The 19,826-nt window shown below is 37.4% G+C and overlaps 1 protein-coding gene across 1 annotated transcript in view; it reads left to right on the top strand.

Moving 5' to 3' along the window:
• WASL (WASP like actin nucleation promoting factor) overlaps positions 1–19,826 on the top strand; it is a 48,611-nt gene that overhangs the window by 11,796 nt on the left and 16,989 nt on the right. The window contains exons 2-4 of the mRNA XM_033058115.1: positions 14,671–14,805; positions 16,038–16,124; positions 16,633–16,729. Coding sequence (XP_032914006.1) covers positions 14,671–14,805; positions 16,038–16,124; positions 16,633–16,729 — 319 coding nt within the window. The remainder of the gene's footprint in view (positions 1–14,670; positions 14,806–16,037; positions 16,125–16,632; positions 16,730–19,826) is intronic.

Genomic DNA, 19,826 nt, shown 5'->3' with positions numbered 1-19,826 from the left:
TCACTGCATACAAAAAATATCACTATGATGCAAGTCTGAATTAGCAAAGGCTTTTACGTAGTTGGCTTATTCCAAATAAACAAATCAGCCATGAATACGGATGTCTGCCATGCATCATCAAGGCTGTTTTTCAGTTCAGGCACTCTGGGCACTTTAGGTGCAGCATGGTGCCTATTTTGTCAGAATAACCTCGTCCTGGAATGAGCTGACTGACATGTTACTTCTTGGAGTCTGGAATTCTCCAGACTGGAGCAGCAGAGGATTGTTGCATTTGTTGCAGAACTGAAGCTTTTATGTAGCAATTGACAGATTTAGAGATCTTAGTTCCACATAATCTAGTCAAAAACTCTCAAACTGTGTTTCATATTGCACATAATGTGGTGGATGGCTGTGGCCTTCTGAAGGATGCGCTTTTGAGTAATGTGTTCAATGGGACACTTCCATTGATGAAGCTGACTAGCTTTCAGTTTATTCTGTTAATCTGCTCTCTATGCCCAGGAATGAATACTAGACTATCAGGAAATCAAGACTTTTTTATTTGCCCCAAACTGCCCCCCACCCCACAAGGCTTTCTCAAGATCCACATGTGTTACACCATCTTCCTATAGGAAGTGTTTGTACCACAGTGTTAAAGTTTTGGCAATTTATCTCCTAGGTCTTTAGAGGACCCAGTTATACGGACTTAAATCTGAAGTGCGTATAATCAACTATACTAAATTTCTAGCAGTGTATCACACCTGTGATAATTTATTGCAGGAGACTGGGAGAGGTACCCTATTTCTATATTCATGTAAAGTCTCTTGAGTAGGGTGTATTTTTTCTTGAATTCTGTCTTATTGAGATAGCTTGTTTTTTGTCTAAACAATATACTCATGGGAGTGATATTATCTGTCATATACTCAACATCAGGAGTTTTCTGTTTCCATACTAACAGATTGAGGCTGTTCAGGTGCTCAGAGCAGTGGATCTAGTTAGTTGATCACAAAGAAAGGGAATATCCACACAAAAACTGGAAATTAAAAGTCTGCTTTGACAAGGGTTACCTTCTTTCAGTCATTGGGATTTAAGGTGCATCAGAGGAATGTGTTGTTTCTAAAAGTGTTATCTGAAATAAAAATCAGTATGTCACTAATAACTTTTATCTGTTCAATGATTATAACTAGTATAATATTTATTATGTACATTTTTATTATGTTAGTATGGTGTAACAATTTACCTGCAGATTTTATACTGTTAGAAAAGCGCTGTAATATATTGCATAGGCGGAGGTTTTCAGAATAGTGACAAACATTTGACTTGACAAAAAAGATGTTCCCAGTTCTCCCAAGCCAGCAGGAAGCAGTAACATTGAGCATGTTAACCTCTGTCAGCTCCAGAGCAGACTTGGAGACTTGCAGAAAAATAGTTCAGAAACTGAAGCACGTAATGCTTCAAATCTGATGCTTGATTGGGATAATAATACTGACTAATTGGACTGTAGTCCAATACAGGTTGGTGGTTGTCAGTGTTACAACTTCACTGTGATCACAAGCAAAGCTATCTTAAGATCTTTTTAATTTAAATTAATATTTTGGCTTAGCTTCCTGTATTTTATTAATTCAGACAGTACTCACCAAAAAAATTAAAAGTCTGTTTCAGATCACATGTTTTTTAGCTGTTCTTTGAAACAAATATTTTCTGTCCTAAGAGTTGTTAAAATATCTTTACAGAGTTCCATGTTAATTGTATTGGTGTGACTTTGTGGATTCTAAACTCATATTGGTCTAATAAATATTAATTTTCTTTACTGTAGGCTTTGTTTCTCACATGAGTCTTGTACTATTAGTACTGTTGTAAGTAGAGTGAAATGATTTTTAAATTACTTGTAAATTCACGTAGGTACATGTAACTTTTCGTGTAGCATGTATGTTACTGCTGTTAAACAATGTTCAGAAGTTACAAACAGGAACACGGCAGTTATGGGGAGCCATCTTCAAATGAAGATGAAGGTAATTTTTTTCTACTCATTCAGACATTAATATTTAATAATTAAACATTGAGAACAATATCGCTGTATCTGTTCCTCCCCTTTCTATGTGAACTTGTACTACCAGCTCAACAGTGAAAGAAAAAATAAGTATTGCATGATATTTTCATTTTTGTCTGGAAACTGTTGACAGGATGTGGACACTGAAGTGTTAAGTGCAGTGGAAAAATACATGCTGCTGCCCTCTTTCTACAACTTTTTTCTTGTATAAATGAACACTTTTTCATTAAATAAATAGATTCTTTACAGTTTTTGCTCTCCTAGGTGTGTTCAGTACAGCAGGCAACTTCATTATAAGAAACCATAAGGAGTTACAGAAGAATTTTAGCTTCAGTGAAGGAGCTTTCCCATTCAGCAGCCCTCTGCATTTATTTTCAGATAGTAGATAGTAAGTTCAGAAATGGTCAACTCCATTGTTAAGATCTTAATTTCAAAATAATTCTTAATGTGAACGATTTTTTAAGTCCCAACTTGGCAGAACTCAGGTGTATTACAGTAATTTGACGATTATAAGCCGCACCGGATTATAAACCACATGTCCGGCTGTTAGCAACTGTCTTGGGTTACAATACAGAGTGTGATAAAAGGTATCTATTCTATCACCATCTCTTGAGGGTGGGAGCAGTGATCCTTATCTCTGTGGGAGATACTCTGCTAATGGACCATCCATTGAAACCAAGTGGGGCATTGTTCTTTATCTTTTCACACCCCATCCTTCCTCCAGCGAGTCATTTTCTGCTAATGGCCCATTGAGTCCCACTGTGTGACTGATAAAATTACTGCATCCCATTGGAAGTTGCTCCAGCCAGGGGAAAGAGCCCAACATTTCTTACCAAGATAAAACAGAGGTTTTGGGACACTAAGGGAGCCCCTTTCTCCACTGGACTCCAAAGGAAAACCGGATTTCTCCACATCACCACTCGACCTCCAGAGGGAAACTGCACCTTCTACAGGAGCACTGCTCCAACTGAATCACATCTGTCACTACAAAAGGACTACAACCACCATTTAATGAGACTGCTACCAACACCCCGCCTGATGGGTGTCAGGCTGTACTCTGACTTTGTCAGGGTTTGGAGTTTGTTTCTTTGTAGTACTGTATTTCTATTTTAATTTCCCTAGTAAAGAACTGTTATTCCTAATTCCCATATTTTTTACCTGAAAGCCCCTTGATTTCAAAATTATAGTAATCTGGAGGGAGGGGGTTTGCATTCTCCATTTTAAAGAGAAGTTCCTGCCTTTCTCAGCAGACACCTGTCCTCCAAACTAAAACAGCAACTTTTCATTCTTTGTCCATATACAAACCAAACCTGATTATAAACCGCACTTTGGGTTTGGACCAAAATTTTAGTCAAAATGGTGCGGCTTATAATCGTGAAATTACTGTAATTTCTGTTTTCACCCTGGAAATTGCATATTGCAATTTCAGCAATTCTTTCTTTAAGATTGGGTGTTTTTTCCCTTCGATAAACTACACTCAAATATTACCTTTGTGCTAGTCATTTAGATAATCAAGGGGGAGAGTGTAAAAAAACACAAATTATTTTTTGGTGGGGGCTTTTTTTTAGTAGTAGAAATTGAATGTTTGTAATACCTGACCTGAGAATTTATACACAAATCTTGAGCTGCAAAGGCCATGCTACAGTGGAGTTTTCAGCTATTAGGGAAGTTTTGGGGACCAGGTAGCAATGCCAAAAGCTAAAGTAAACTCTGCCTAGCATTTTTCAGTGTAGCCTTAATTCTTTGTAAATGAACCTAGATATATGGGGATGATGAGACTGCCCTTATTCAAGGTCTGTGTCAGAAATTGAGTGCCTAGTTTTCAAAACGACTTTTTTTTTGGTCCATTGTGTTACATTTTTTTCAATGCTTACGTACTGAGACTTCATGGATTATTATTGCTCAGGTACTGTCATGGAGTAGATCACTGAGAAATTCCAGGTACATGGGAAGTTTTAAGTCATGCATTTTGTACTCTTTAGTCTTCCATCTCACAAGTTAAATGTACTGTGTGAAAAATAAGTGTGATGGTGACTTACAAAAGCATTAGTAAGTTTGTTTCAAAGAATTTGCAGCCATGACTTGTCTAGAATGGAAATAGGTGATTTAAATTGTAAACCTGAGATGTAAGTACATTTGGCCATCTAGAATCATCGTTCTGTGACACTGCTTCCAAACTAAAGTTTACAGGCAGGTGAATTTGAGTAGCTTTGGGCCTCCACAGCACGTTGGTAAATGTAGTGCTGGTACCTGCAAAGAATGAGCCCCTTTGGGCAGTGATAATTGAAACTGTTAGCTGTAATAAATGTCACTAGACTCAAGGGGCGTCCCCCTTGGTAAAAGAGTATCTCCATTTTCTCCATTTATCTAAAAGAGATGTGGAAATTAACCTGTCTTAACCTTTGCTGTTAGTAGAGAAGGTAATATTGACACATATCCCACACCCTCCAAAAATGATTTGTCTGTGACAGCATAATAATGCTTCATCAATAGTTCTCAAAGCACTTTACGGAATTAGAGGTCAGTTAGAGGAAACTGAGGCACGGAGGAGAAAACAAACACTAGTGTGCAACGTCTTGTTGCCAGAACGAAATGATGACAAGCAGTCTCCTGGGCATTCAGCTGGTGTATAATGTTTTATCCTGCAGTAAACTTTGAATGTGACAAAGGGTCATAAAACTAACACATTTTCATGCCTTCCCCCCCCCCCCCCCATAGTATATCTACTTTTTAAGACTTGTCACTGGGAATAACTATTCATAGTAAACTCATTTGCTGGTATATATTTAAAAACAAAATATTACATGCAGTTACATTTTCTTGTGTCTGACTTGAATTGCCATAACTTCTGTTCAAATGTGAACTGCTCAAGGAAGAATTAATGCATGTTGAATTGTGGCACAGTGAAAGTGTGAGGGGGGTGTTGCATCTCTAAGTACCTTTATGTAAGTGGATTGAGTCTGCTTTACGAGACAGGACACAAGTTGTATACACAATCGCAAACCAGTTGCTGGCTATTATTCAAAGAGGTTTTACTTTTAATAGCCTTTTCTCATATTTCTTAATATTTTGAAGGGAGTTTTTGTTTTATGCTGGCATGTAATGAATGTGTTCTTATAAAAGAGTTCTTTTAAAACAACTTAAGCTGTTTTATTTCAATCTTCCCTAAGTATGAGAAGTCAAAGTTCTATATTATTTTCTGTCTTCAAGTGTAAAGATCATAAGTAACGTTCACCTAAACATCATCTCTGCGAAGCAAATATTCATTTTTTAATCTGTTTTTTAAAATCTGGACCTGGGAGTACCAAGTGGATGCTAAATAGCATTTCCAAGGGCTCATTAATGAGTGTTCCAGGGATAATTCATGAATTCCTGAGGTTTATGCTTCACATCCTTCCTTAATCAATTTAACTGTTGTTCTGCAGATCTTTACTTGTGAGCTTCATGATACCTATATCATTGTCTGGGTCAATAAGGAACAGCAGTGGATCTAACTCTAAAAACATAGGCCTGAATTCTGATGTTTTTTCTCAAGGGACTCTCATATCTTCAAAGTGGGTATGAGGATTTACTTGTAGGAATCTGCATTTAATATGGAACTAGTGTGTAACATCCACAAAAATGTTACTGTGCAGAGAATGGAATGGTTGAAGGGTGAAGAAAGAGGACCTTAGCGCATGAAGACAGTGAGTTGCTGTAACAGAGAGGGGAATGTTGAGGGCAAGAAGCTGGGTTTTCTTACAGCTGGATGGGCAGTGGAACAGGACAAAACAGAGGAGAACGCCGATTTTATTCTGTGCATTTGATAAAACTTGTGATTGTTGACTTGAATTTGCAATTTATGTGTATGACCATGAAACATAGTTTTGAGAACTGGTTAATCTATGTATCTGTAAAATGGTCTGATTGTGTAAGGTTCATCCTAGTCTTGGGAGTCTTGTTAGTTTAAAATGGATCAAAGTTGAAACAAAGACTTCAGCATTTTGTCTGAAATTTCCCTGAACTTTGGCAAGGACAGTCTTACATGCTTTGAATCTGAGTGTTTCTTGGGAGGCTGAAGAGGGAGTGGAACTGCAAGACAAAATGTCATCTTTAGTGAGAATTTCTGTTCCATGGCAGTAGACAGTGACACATTTATGGAAAGCCTGTACGCGGTATATTCTCTGTTTCTGAACGTAACTATATGAACAACCTCAGCTCCAGAACACAAGTACTGTTTTGCTGTGTGTGCTGCTCTGTAGCCAGCCATGGTTTCAGCAGCCTTAAGCAGTGAGGTGCTGCTCAGTGAGTGATGCTGTGCAGATAAACAGGAAGTGACGGTGTTCAGTTTGCTCATCAGTGGAAACCTCAGGTTGTGTATGTCAGCTGGTAAATGATCTGCTAAACTGAGATAGCTTGAAATATTGTAATATGCAGCATACTTGTGGTTATGGTGGTGTCATATCTCAGGAAGGCTGAATTCTTCCATGTGCTGTCCTGAACTGAGGTTGCAGGATTTAAAAATATCTTTATGCCATGTCTGATAAAAGAATGTCTGTCTTCATCATGTGCTGTTTGATTAGGCTTTATAGGCTATGCTGTTTGCCCACGCCTTAATTGTTGGTCTTCTGTCATCCACCATTGAGCAATGTTTTGAAAAGGAGTTGGCCACCTCTAACTGAACTGAGGGGTTGTGGGAGGTACTGGAAAGGCAAATGAATTTGTATCTGAAGACACTTGTTAAAATATGAGCTGTCTGTAACAGGCTGACTGAGGATTAGCAGTGAAGGATCTCTTTACTGGACAATAGCAGATTTACGTTCAAACAAGCACTTTTATGGCCAAGATCTGTCAAACTGTAGTCCCTTGTTTCATCCCTTTTTTTGTTGTTACGTTGCTTACTGATCACTGATACCTTCTTCAAATCGATAACAGATCAGTGCAGGCAAGACAGGGGATCTGTACTTAGGTAATAACTTTCTTTAAATTGTTTTTGGTCTCTTAATTCATTAAATGTTTTGGCTGTGTGTTGTGCGGAATTGCCTTCTCATGTTTCAGAAGTGATAGGAAATACCTGAAGTGGCTTTGTTATTTCTGAAAAAATTTCTTTCTTTGTTCTGCTTTCAAATAAGAAAAAACACCATAGCCTAACTTTGTGTATAGGTGGAAAAAATTTTCTATTTTCTTGGCATCTATGTATGTGGCATTTTTAAATCAGTGAGAAATCATGGGAAATTAATAAAATTGAAAGCAAGCTATAAGCTTAAAATTGAACCCTTGGTAATCATAGCAAATAATTTCACAAGTAGTAGAACTGGTGAGGCTTCCATGTTTTCAGCTGAGTAATTTTTCAGTTTGCACAAAATAAAATTTTGCTTGTGGTTGGATATTTACAAAAGGCTTTCTTTTGTCAGTTCTGTCAAATAATGTGAAGTCTTGCTTTGGTTTGCCTGTCTTTGGAGCAGTCAGTTGATCTTTGGCAAGCAATGTCCTGTGAATGGCATAAAAATTAGAAGATTGTTTCTAGCTGCTTAACTTGTGAAGTTCTGTATGTCTTCTTTCTATGGGAAAAGTTTAAAATCATGTCGGTAACATCTGAAGGTAGCTTTTTTGCAATACACAGTTGTCTTTAAAGCAGAGATTCTTAATAATTTGCTAAATATATCTTTAGAAGCTGTTATAACTTCAAAAACTGAAGTAATCACAGTTTGTCCAAATTAGAAATAGAGTAGTAATCAAATCCCGTGTGGATGAATGCTGTCACATTTAGACTCAGTTGTGAAGATTCTGGAGGCAACCTGGTATGAAAACATAAATTATAAACCAGTCTGAGAGTTGCAAAATCTAACTGCTGAAAATCTAATTTTGTAGTCAAAATATTGTGGAGTCCTTGAAGAGTATTTTTAGCATGCACGTGTGTGCATGCTATCAAGACACTATCTTCACACTTTTTTTTACAAGATGCAGTAACCATAAATAACCTGATACACTTTTTTTAGAGAGGAAAAGCCTAAAAAGACAGTTAGATGCATCTCTTGTACTTATTCTGTCATCTGGGGCCCTAATCCTTGCAGTCCTTCAGATAAAGGAGGCAACAGTAAGCAAGTATGCCTTCAGCATCACCAGTCCTTTCTCTCTCCAATTTCTTCCCATCTCAATTCTTTCCCATCTGTAACTGAAAATTAAGTACAAGTTGACATTGGTGAATACTTCCTGAGATTTTTAAAATTTGGTGGTGATGTTAGTTTGTGTTCATATTTCTGACTGTTAGACCTGAATTATGCTATGCTATCATACTAGACACCCATGCTTATTAATAAGGTTGTCTTACCTAGTTTCTAGGGCTAATAAATACTGTAGGATTCTGAACCTAATTAAACTCTTCTAAGTTTCTGTGAAAATGCTAGAAAGTCTCTTTGTCTACTCTAGCAAATACCTCTGCTGCTTAAAATGTTGCAATTGTTAGGGAAGTGTAGTTGCATGTTTTTTATGTGGCCTAATTAGTTAGGGGTCATTTCGGTAGTGGCAGGCTTAGTCAATTTGTTTAAAATTACCATTGGGAGAGGTTGCAGTGGATGCCTTCTGTAGGAGTGCGTGATGGAGAGAACATTCTCCCTGGAAGTGGGTTATCAACCCTTTCTAGCAGGAAGGGAACATACTGTTCCCACATGATAGACTCCTCAATGCCAAGAAAAAAAGCTACATTTTTTCTTGAAACAGGACCATGTGCAGAAGGAAAATTGAAGTGCCAGAAAGAACAAGTAGAGCTTGGTGGTGTAGGGCACCAAAGTCTTCCCTTGAGAAAGAGATGGAAGTTCTGGTACCTGGTCCTTACAGTAGGTTGTATGTTTCTACATTTTTGGAGGCTCCATATATTTATGACCCTGAGGATAAGGCAGTTGCAAAACAACAGAGAGTTATTATCACAGTCTAATTATAACTTTGTTTGCATTGAATAACATGAATTAATTAAAGTATCAACACTTAAAAGTGTAATTACTAAAACCTAAGTTTATTTTGGGAAAAAACCCTGAGATTTAAAGTACTGTCTCTGCTTGATTAGTCAGTGCAATATTTTAGTTGGTTTTTTTCCTCCAGAATATTTGTCATCTGGAGGAAAAAATGTCAGCCACTGAATTTCTGTGTAATTGCCTCATTATCTGTGAATGAAGGTCAATTTTCTCTAGAGCATGGTCTCACTTCAGCTTGTCTTTCAGTTGTCTTTCTCATTCACAAGTCTTAATGTTTCTGTATGTTCTTTCATGACTTGGCTAATGCTAGGCTATTAGAGATTGCTTTGGTACTGAAGTTTCCTTCTGTTGTTGTAGTCCAGATTAAAGTTAGGCCTTACTAAGCATTTCTGCAGTGAAGTGGTACTTGATGTTAGCATCCCTGTGTTCCTGAACCGTGCTCTGTGAGGAAAACTGTTGTGGCTGTTGTAATGCCAGTGAATAGCAACAGCTCTTCATCCTAGAAGCAAACTATGGGCTATCTTCCTGGTCTTGTATCAAAGAAGAAATGTGTTACCCAGGAGCACCCAGCATCATCTGGTCAGGCTGCAACATGTCTTAGCTATAATGAGGATTTCCACCATAGCATGTCTTAAAAATACCTGCCATGGGTACCTTCTCACCAGCTCTAGTATTGATTAGGACAATGTTTCCAGATAATGCTTTATGGAAATGAGAATAGAAATACTGAGTTCTGTTCTTACAAGATTTGGGTTGCACACAACTATTCACCATAGCTTGCTTTTTTCCCACAGAAATGTAAAAGTATCTAATTAAGCTGAAAGTCCTCAGACTGACTTGATGAAGAAGCTATAGTCATTATATAAGCATGGGTTTTTTCAAGAGGTTGCTCTGCTTGGAAGCAACTGCTACTACCTGCATTCATGCATTACAAGACAAAATATCCTCTTTTTTAAAATATTTTTTCCCTGATTTTTATTTGTAAGGCACTTTCATGGAATGGGAAGGATAACTTAGAAAAGCAATCCTGTCATGTGTGATTAACTTGTGTGTGCAGGGTTTTGCCCCTTTATGAGAAAAAACACCTCACTCTTAAAATTGGGAAAGTGTTGAAAGTTAATGCTAGTGTGTCTTCATTAGTACTGTCAAGATGTAACACATAACAGTACTGAACCATTAGAGAAATACATGAAATCTAGATGCATTTGTACAAGCACTGAAATGGGAGTGAATAAGGACAGAGGTGATTTGGCAGCCCTTAAACTTAGCTGGGCAGGACCCTGAGCAAATGAACTCTAGGCTTTTTATTACCCTTTTTGTGGGCAGGAGCTTGGCCTGGAAGACTTACACAAGTCACGTCCAACCAAAGTCATTTTATGAGCCTTTGATCTTTGCACCACAGCCTGTTGTCAGCTGCATGTAAACACTGGAAAAAAAACCCATTCAAATGGGTCGTACTTTCTGTTCTGGTGTATACTGAGGTGGCTGAATATCTTGCAGCTTTAATCTTACTGCCACTCTTTGTTTTGACTTTTGGCCTACTGTGTTTTAATGTCTGTCAGCCATAAGCCATGCATTGTAATGATTCTTTCTTGTAATGAGATGTGCCACCGTCTGGGTTGGCTTGCCTCACTGTTTTTTGAGAAACACTTGAGTTACAGCAAGTCATTAATTTGACAGGCCGCTGCAGCAAATGTTCACACCAGAAGCCAATCAAAGTACACAGCCATCTTCTGCCCAGTCAGAAACTGTCAGTGGCTCTTGTGATCACGTTCTGCAGGCTTGTGATGACTGGTTGTGGCTAAGTTTTGCAGGCAGAAGATGTTTTTGTAAGCCTTTTGTTGATACCACATATCCTGCAGTATGGGTCAAAGGGTAGGACCAGCTCTTCCAGTGAGACAGCCAGTGTACAGGTGACAACACAGGCTTACTGCTTCATAGCTCATCAGCTTGAAGGGTGTGACAGGTTCCTGGAATCAATGGTATGTCCTCCAGGTGAAGGTTGACTGTGGAAAAAGTAAAGAGAACTGAGCAGGGTTGGTTTTTCACCTCCATGGCTCATCAGTTTTTTGTGGACTACCTTATTTTTTTACCCTATGCACCTTTTGTAAATATACTATATAAAAAGGGCAAGGTATTCACCAAAACTCTTTAAAAAAGCAGTAGTGACAATTTCAAAATCCTCCTCCTGAAAATACAGTAGTAACAAAGTAGCCTACTACATGTCAGAAAAAATACAGTCATTATGTTGAATCAGTGATCTGACCAACTCTGAAGAAATATTTACATAGAAAAGAAGCCATACTTTTGAATGCAATATTCTCCTCAAGAATTATGTGAGAAAATGAGCTGGGTATATTAATTAGCTTCAAAATGGACAATGAATACTCACTCAGTAAATGTAGCAGAATACTCAAATTACAGTATTTGTGTAAATGCTCTCAGATGCTGCAATTATACAATTAAATTGGAAGTTTTAAAATTGAATTTATGTGGCTAGGATTCATATTAAATAGCAGTGGATGAAGTTTTATTTTCTCAAGTTTTAAATTTCACCATGTGTCTGTAAATTTCCAAATGGTGTGGGTGATTACTTTTACCATCTTTGTTCCAGAAGCTGAATAGCAGAAAGCTTGGCACCACTGCTCTACGTAATGAAAATGAACAGGGGATGAAGCAAAAGGAGTTGGATTTTATTAGTCTTTCTGCCTCTGCCCCCCACAAAATACACTTTATATTTTTTCCTATGTTACCCTTTTAGTAAAAAAAACAACCTGAGTACTATGACAACAGAATTTATAACTTTATATTCTAATATGCATAAGCCTCATTGCAACTTGTCAACACTAAGAATTTGTACAATGCTAACGAGTAAGTTAAAATACAATTGAACGCTAAACTTGGCAGACCTCAAAACAAAACGTACTTTGGATTCAGTGAAATAGTTTCCTAACTTCTAATCAAGCTCTACTCATAGAGTAATTAAGTATACATTAAATATGATTATGCAGAATGAGGAGACACTCTGTGTAGTATTCTCCTTGAGGTAGCTGTACATATCAGGTAGGTGTTGGTTCAAGGTTTTATAAGCAGTTTTCGAGTTACAACAGTTACTGGTTTACCCAGATAATCCAGTTGGTGCTTCTGCTGTTAGATATAATGATAGGCAATACATTGGGAGCCCTGTCTTGACACAGGTCACTGTCTCCTGCGCCTTGAATTTAAGTTATATAATTCTTTCCAAGACTTCCATTCTCTCAATTTCCGTGAGAAGTCTTGTTGGGAAGAAGTTACTGGAGCTGGATTTGTCTTGGAGTGTTAAGAAGATAGTGGTGAGATAGTTGATGTGGTTAAATGTGGACTGTAGAATGGCCCATTTTGCTCCTGTGTCTACAAGCTTATCAATTTAACAATTAGGCAGTATTGGAGAAATGAGGGGTAAAGGCTGTTAGAGTAGCAGAGGTTTTGAACAAAATCTGCCCAGCTGTGCCCAAAATTAGGTCACTGCCTGTTAGCAACATATAGGGGAAAATGACATCGCTTAGATGACATTGTTGCAGATACAAATGTTTTGTTGTGGTAGTATGGCTAATTCTTGGGTCCCTTTTTACTCATCTGATTACTGTAGTTATGGTTAAATTACTAATATTAATCTGTCTATTGTAGGATTATATACTCCACACTTAGCTGTAGAGCATTTGAGGAAGCAACTACAAAGCACTCTTTTCATCAGACAATCATACTTTAATTTCTTCTGTAGGCTCCCAGCAAGATTAGTAGTCAGTCTGACAAATTCTGACGAGGTGGCTGCAAAGAGAAACAAAGATATATCTTGACTTGTGAAAGTTAGCATCACAGTGCTTGAGCAAAGGTTATATAGCTTCCCTAAGATGTAGCTGTCAGTCTGACTATATTATGTTGGCTCTATTTTAACAAAACTGAGAGTTTTTTGATTAAAAAAAATGCAATGAAACGTAGGCTATTCTTAGGGAGTTTTAAGCCATTTGAAGTGTGACCATGGTGACAATGGTATTTAGTAGATAATCTTACAATGCAAGAAGACATGCCTGCATTCTAAGATGTCTACTGTTTTGACAAGTAGTCAGTGTTGATGAAGACAAAGTAATCCTTGTTGAGCAGGTGGGGAAAACCTAACAGGGACCCCATTACTCAGGTATAAGTCATCCAGAAAGGTCTTGGAGCTATAACAGATCTCAGAAAACTTCTGCTTAGTATTTCATAGTGATAAAGGAAGTGCAACTTTTTGATAGTGGAAAAAGTTGAGAACAACGCATAAAACTATTATTGTGACCCTATGTTCAAAGGGCTAACAAACTGGATTCATAAGCATAAGTCTCATCCCCATACCGAGGAGGACATAGTAGGACTAGTTAATATCCATGTAAGAGTGACAAGGGTAATGTGTAGTACGATTTTTTTTTTTTCCTTCATCCAAGAATGACATAAAAATAGTGTTGCTTCCTAAACTTCCTGAAGAGAGCGTAGAGGCCAAAGTAGTGTGACAGATAGCTATAAAAGGATGTGCAGCATAAAGGGACAACTATGAAGCCATCAACACCATCTCTTAGTGTTAAGGAGGGACAATCAACTGAAACTAGCAGGTGGCAAAAGTCTAGATAAAAGAAGCTAATTATTCACACAGTGCATAAGTAAACTGTGAAACACTATCCTGTCCAGTGTTATCATGCTCAGAATTTCACAGTGGTCTGAAGAGTGAATAGACAAATTTACGAAGGAAAAATGCAGTGTGTGCTGCTGGCCTGGGGAGCTTTGAGCTCCAACCTGGTAGTTCCTGGGGATATGCTTCCATAGTTGTAATTGTGTATTCTTGTATTCTTGCCTTCTTTTGGCATCTGGTGCTGCTGGAGCATAGATCCTAGGCTAGGTAGCCTCTGGTCTGGCCCATTGCAGATCATTTAAGCTTTATGCCCTTATTCCTTGGTTCCTAAATAAAAATTATTTGAGGGCTTCCATTTTCATTTCCTTATGGGACTCTTAATGTAAGACACATATATACTACAAAATATGCTCAAGAATGTTCATGTGACTGAAGCAATCTGGTATGGAATAATCTTCATCTCTTATTAAAATCTCTCAGTTTGAGAACAGGACAATTTCTGGTTGCCAGCTGGGAATGAGCCTAGCTCATGTGAATTCTCAAACCGTGCCCAGGAATTTTCAGAGTTTGCTAGTTGGCATAGGTTAAAATTGTGCCAGAGACCACTTAAACAATTAAGCAACCAGTTGCATTCCAGGACCCAGGAGTGTGTCCAGCACTGTGCAATTTACAGTTTCATCTGGAATATTGTGTTTGTATTCCATTTGAATTACTAAACAGACATTTCCTTGCACAGTAGGGCTACTCTGTGTGACCATCATAGTTAGTGATCTGCTTCTTACAGGCAAAATCACTTTGCTAATTTTTGTGAAAAAAGAATGAAAAGAAAAATTCGTTTGGGTTCTTAAGGTGTCGAAATCTTGCGTAGAAGTGAAAATCTAAAGCGTAACAGTGCTTTGGGGTCATTTGAACCTTATAGTGTTAACTGTTTGGGAAAGCAGTAAAGCTGCTGCCTAGAACAAGGAACAAAACTGAGAGATGCTTTGGGAAAGGATCAATTATGGTATTTATGATTTTTTTTTCCTTTTAAGTAATAGCTACCTTTGTTTTTTTAGACTATGTCTTCAGCAGTTGTTCAGATATATGCCGCAGATCGCAATGCCATGTGGTCAAAGAAGTGCTGTGGTGTAGCTTGCCTTGTAAAGGACAATCCGCAGAGGTCATATTTTATCAGAATATTTGACATCAAGGTAAGCATCTTTTTCTTTTTCAGAGCCTTTAAATTTGGTTTCTATTAATTCTCCATTTTGAATTCAAGGAGTATAGGTTATAGCTGTGCATTCATAAAAATTCTCAAGTAAGTGTTGTGCTTTAAGCAGTGCAATTGCACTTGTTATCAATAGGCAATTGCAACGTTTTCAGGTACTCTAAATTTAAATAATGTCATGTATTTCACTTTTAATAGATGAAATAAATACCAGGTTTTTTTACAGAAGCTGTCCTCTACAGATCTGGTTAGTCACATTAGTGGAAATTAGTACACTGTCACCGATACGGATAGCTGTCAAAATTCTAACAGGTGTCACTACTTTGGATGGTTTAAGCAAATAATGGGTGGAAACAATCTTTTTGATCAGTGTGGTGTTGCATAAAACTGCAGGATAAACAAGTTGTGTATTCTGACTTTCTGGGGGGATTGGAGTGGGTGGCTTTTTCTTTCATTTTCCTCTCACAAAAAGTAGACTTCATACTGAAGATCTTTGTGCTATTATAATAGGACAGCTCAAGAGAGTGGGATCTGAGAGACAAAGTGTCCAAGATTTGTTTCCAATAACAAAAATTATGCTGAGAAACCTAAGTCCTACTGACTGTGCTGAGACTTTGGAAAGCTTCCCATTATCTGTGCAGCCAGGAAACAGCTCCTTATCTGTCAGCATTCAGTGCTTGAAGTCTCTCAGATTTGTTCAGAATTGCCAGTTGGCACTCGCATTCGACTTTGTGATTTGGTCATTTTGATTGCTAAGACTGTCAGAAACCTCTTCCTTGGGTGAATACATGAGACTTCTTTAAAAGATGAGATTTTTGTTCTCTTTAAGTTAAATGTCTTCAAGTCAAGGTTGAGATAAGAACAGGAGATGGAAGCCTCCTTTATCACTGTTGCTGTTTCGTGTATTCCTGTGGCTGGTCATTATTACTGGTCTCAGTATCACTGTTGCAGGGTTGTAGAACTTGAAAGAAAGTTTTTGGTAACATTCAGGAATTTGCACAGAACAGTGACCCAATGGAATAGGCTTTCACAGATCTTTCACAAGCTCTGGTGTATTTTGATTTTGATTGAGCTTATCCATTGGGTTAATAGCAAGGCAGATGTTTAACACTATGCTGTGTCCAATTCTTAATAGGTACTATTGTAAAAGAAGTCAAACTGCAATTTGATCAGAAGTATAATAGTTTTCTTTTTTGTTTGTTTTCTTCTTTTCAGGATGGGAAATTACTGTGGGAGCAAGAACTGTACAATAACTTTGTATATAATAGCCCTAGAGGATATTTTCATACCTTTGCTGGAGATGTGAGTGTCAATGTCTTTGAATATCTATTTTAAAATGCCTTTGTTTTGAAAAGTATCTTCTTTTAATGTAACTGAGGTTATTACTTATATTAATTTTTCATAAAAGCTTATTTATTAAAGGAATTTTTTGGTATCTCAACTAGAAAATCTAATATATAGTACAGAAACATAAAATGTGGTTCTTTATTTTCAACTTTCTTTAATGAAATTACATTTTGACTTGCAGATGATATTTATGACATATGTATTCCTACAGCACAAATTTTCCTTTCCCCTCTCCTTTTTTGATTTGAAGCTACAAGATTTTGCTCATCTCTGTTAGCTGTGATCTTAAGAGACTTGATTAGTAGACAGACATTCCTAAGATACGTTTCACTAAGACTTGGTTCCAAATTTGTGGTGATTTTTTTCCTTTTTTTTGATACCTTTAGAAAGGTGTAAGACAATATTTAAGAAAACCTTTAAAACACTTTCTTTGTCATGGAGGGGAAATATTAATGTTTTTCAGACATGTCAAGTTGGTCTTAATTTTGCTAATGAAGAAGAAGCTAAACTATTCCGCAAAACAGTAACAGATTTACTTGGACGACGGCAGAGAAAATCTGGTAATTATTCAAATTAATCTTAAATTCAGGCTTGTTTATGTTGTTTTAGGGGGGAGGCAGGAAGCTACTGCTATGTCTGAGAGCCACTGGAGGCACTACTGCCAAATTTATGTTTTGAAGTAATTATGCTATTAAGCCATGCTTCTTTCTCTAGTGTGGAAAAATTCGTTTTCTGAAATGACTCACCTTAGTATTCTGTTCTATAAGTGTCTGTGTAAGCTGAGACCCCAAGGTTGCAATTTGAAAATACAGATGGGGGAACAAAATTGTAAGCTGACATTGGTTAAGCTAGAAATCTTAAGTTGTTTTCATATTTGAATAAACTCTCTTTTGGCCCTGGGCTGTTTATAACTGATTTGTTAAATCCAGCCCAAGTGGGTTGTAACAAAAAAATTACCATCTGGTATGTTCAGTAGTTCATGAATTTTTGGCATTGATCCAGCAGTCAGTAGAGAAATATCTTTTATTCAGAAGTAGTGATCTTGGCTCAGGCCAAGAACAGAAGACATAATGTGCCTCTACTGTCCTTAGCAGCACAGGACAGTCAGTGAAGCACAGCATGCTTTTTGCCAGCTGCAAGATGCCTTGGGAGTGTGGTTAGTGCTTTAAAGGCAGCTCAGGCTTACTACAGATCTTGTCTTGGTCATTTTCCAGGAAGCCTATAAACAACTTTCCTGGCTTGACAGCCATATGTCTTTGAAAGACAAAGTGATATAAAATACAGGCTTGGAAGTAGTAGATGTGTTCAGGCTTGCTGTGAGATGTAGTGTGGAATTGTGTGTGAACTACAGGATGCATTTTTGTAATCCATTCTGGAATTGAGCTAGCAGTGCAGTGTAGGCTACTGTAGAAGGAGGAAGCCTTCATCCTGGAGAGCTGCTGTTACAAGTACTCCTGTGAATGTGCATTATCGGTATGTATGCACTTGGATTTCATCAAGGCATGGTGACTCAGGAGCAGTGCACTTGTTCCAGGAGCTTAAATGACTTCTTTAAGATTCCCTCAGCTCAGAATAAGCTCATAAGATTTCATGAGAAGAAGTGGGGTCATTAAGAAGTGGCAATTATAAAGTTTCTCATACTCATATTGCAAAAGTAATTTTGCATCTACTGTTCTTGAGGTTTTACTCTATTACATGTCTGAAACATAATGCTACAATGCACAGACATGAAGTGGGAAGAAGTATGTTTGCATTATTGACCATAGCAAACTTCATATGAAAATGGTGGTTAGTCAAACCTTCTGTTCACTGAGTTTTTCTTCCACATAGTGATTTTTTTTCCACAGGACTACATTAAGTTTTTCTGGTTTACTCTCTGAACTAATATCTTAGTTTGTATGCCAGAGCTCATGTTACTTTGTATATTGTTTTCACAAACAACTTCACTTTCCCCAAACTTCAAGACAGCTTTTATTTAAAAAAGAAAATGAAATGAAAAACAGGAACCCTCAAAACAAAACACTACAGGTTTTTCCTTGTTAAGAGCTGCATACCAAGAATTTAAAAGTTATGAGATTCCTTAGTCAAGCCACCAGATGGAGTTCTGTATTTGTCCTTGTGACCATTTAATTGTGCTTCTAAAATAACAGGCTTTGTTTGCCCTGTTCAAATCAAAACTGAATTGTTATTGGTCTTTATGCTTTTATTTACTTACAAATGCTTATATAAAACATACATTAATTTACATATGTATGTATATATATACAAATAATACCAGAGTTGTATATCATTTATAATATCAGTGCATCTTAATTTTGCAGTCACAGAGGTAATAGTCTGATAATTTTGATGCTTTTCTGTTTTAACGGGATTTTTTACTTTCATACCTCCCAAACTATGTTTAATTTCATAGCAGTGCCATTTGAGATGCTTTCAACTCAGCTAAGTACTCCATGTGATCATTTAGCTGCCTATTACACTGTTCAGGGCTTGCTTAGAGACTTCTCCAGGAGTCTTATGGAAAACTTATGTTGTTGAAAGGTAGCGGTAACAGCAGTTCTGGCTCACAAAGCTAAGGCTTGCTGCTGAGGTTACTACACAAAATACTGTCTGACAGCTAAGAGAAGACACAACAGTGTTCTGCTCTTCCTCACTCAACATGAAATGCACTCCAATATACAGACAACCCCTAAGTAAGTGCATCTGGAGTTCTAGAGAGGTCAAGGTTTGGCTCCAAACAGAGAATGTACAAAAGCTTGCAAATGTACAAAATATCAGGTAGAGAATAGAACGAGGAGCAAAGGTAGAGAAAAAATTCTTGATCTCTTGTCCTAATCTTTCTAATCGTGCGGTGTTTCATCTAGCTAAACTGTGCTTTGGGTTAGCCTTTTCATTTTTGGGGTTTTTGGGTTTTTGGTTTTGTTTGGTTTTTTGGGGTTTTTTTTAGTCAATTAAATTCTTAACCTTAGATTGGAAAGAAATTGCTATAATTCATTATTTTGTCTTTAGATTTACTTAAATAATCTCCCCATTTACTTCTTAAACCAATCCTAGATAGTTCTCCCAGTAAACAAGGTGAGCACAGTGTGTCTCTTCTCAGTGCTTGTCACTGCAGTGCACTCTAACTTTGGGTATTGCACATAGATACTATTAGTTTTTATTTTTATTATCTTGCCTCAGAAATGTTAATGCATGTACATGCACAAGTGCCTTCTCCACATGCTGAGCACTCATCCCTAAAAGGGAAACAGACACTTGTTCTTAACAGCAGGTAGTTCTTTCTGAAGTTGGAGGCTTCTTGATTAGCTTTTATGTCCTGCTTGTAGCTCATGGGTGGGAGCTCTGTTGACCTTCCACGAAACTGCTTTTTTCTTTCACAAGCTTTTAGCTCCTGAATACCTTTATAAAGGATTTCATAAGTTTCAAGGTAGATACTTCATGTGGAGAGGGATTTTATTTGCTTTGGTTTTCTTTTTTCATCTTTGGTCACAGCTTTTGTTTCTGCTACCTGAGTGACAAGGGCATCTCTAACCTGCTCAGCTTGCATTGGATTCAAGTCTTGGCAGAGATTATTCTCATTTCCAGAAATGCTCTTTGAAGGGAGCTGTGATTTTTGTACATAGGCAGCTTCTGATATTCATCTGTTTTAGATCAGTA

This window comes from Catharus ustulatus, chromosome 4 (assembly GCF_009819885.2).
Source record: "Catharus ustulatus isolate bCatUst1 chromosome 4, bCatUst1.pri.v2, whole genome shotgun sequence".
NCBI lineage: Eukaryota > Metazoa > Chordata > Aves > Passeriformes > Turdidae > Catharus > Catharus ustulatus.
This window is presented reverse-complemented; position numbering and strand designations above follow the sequence as displayed.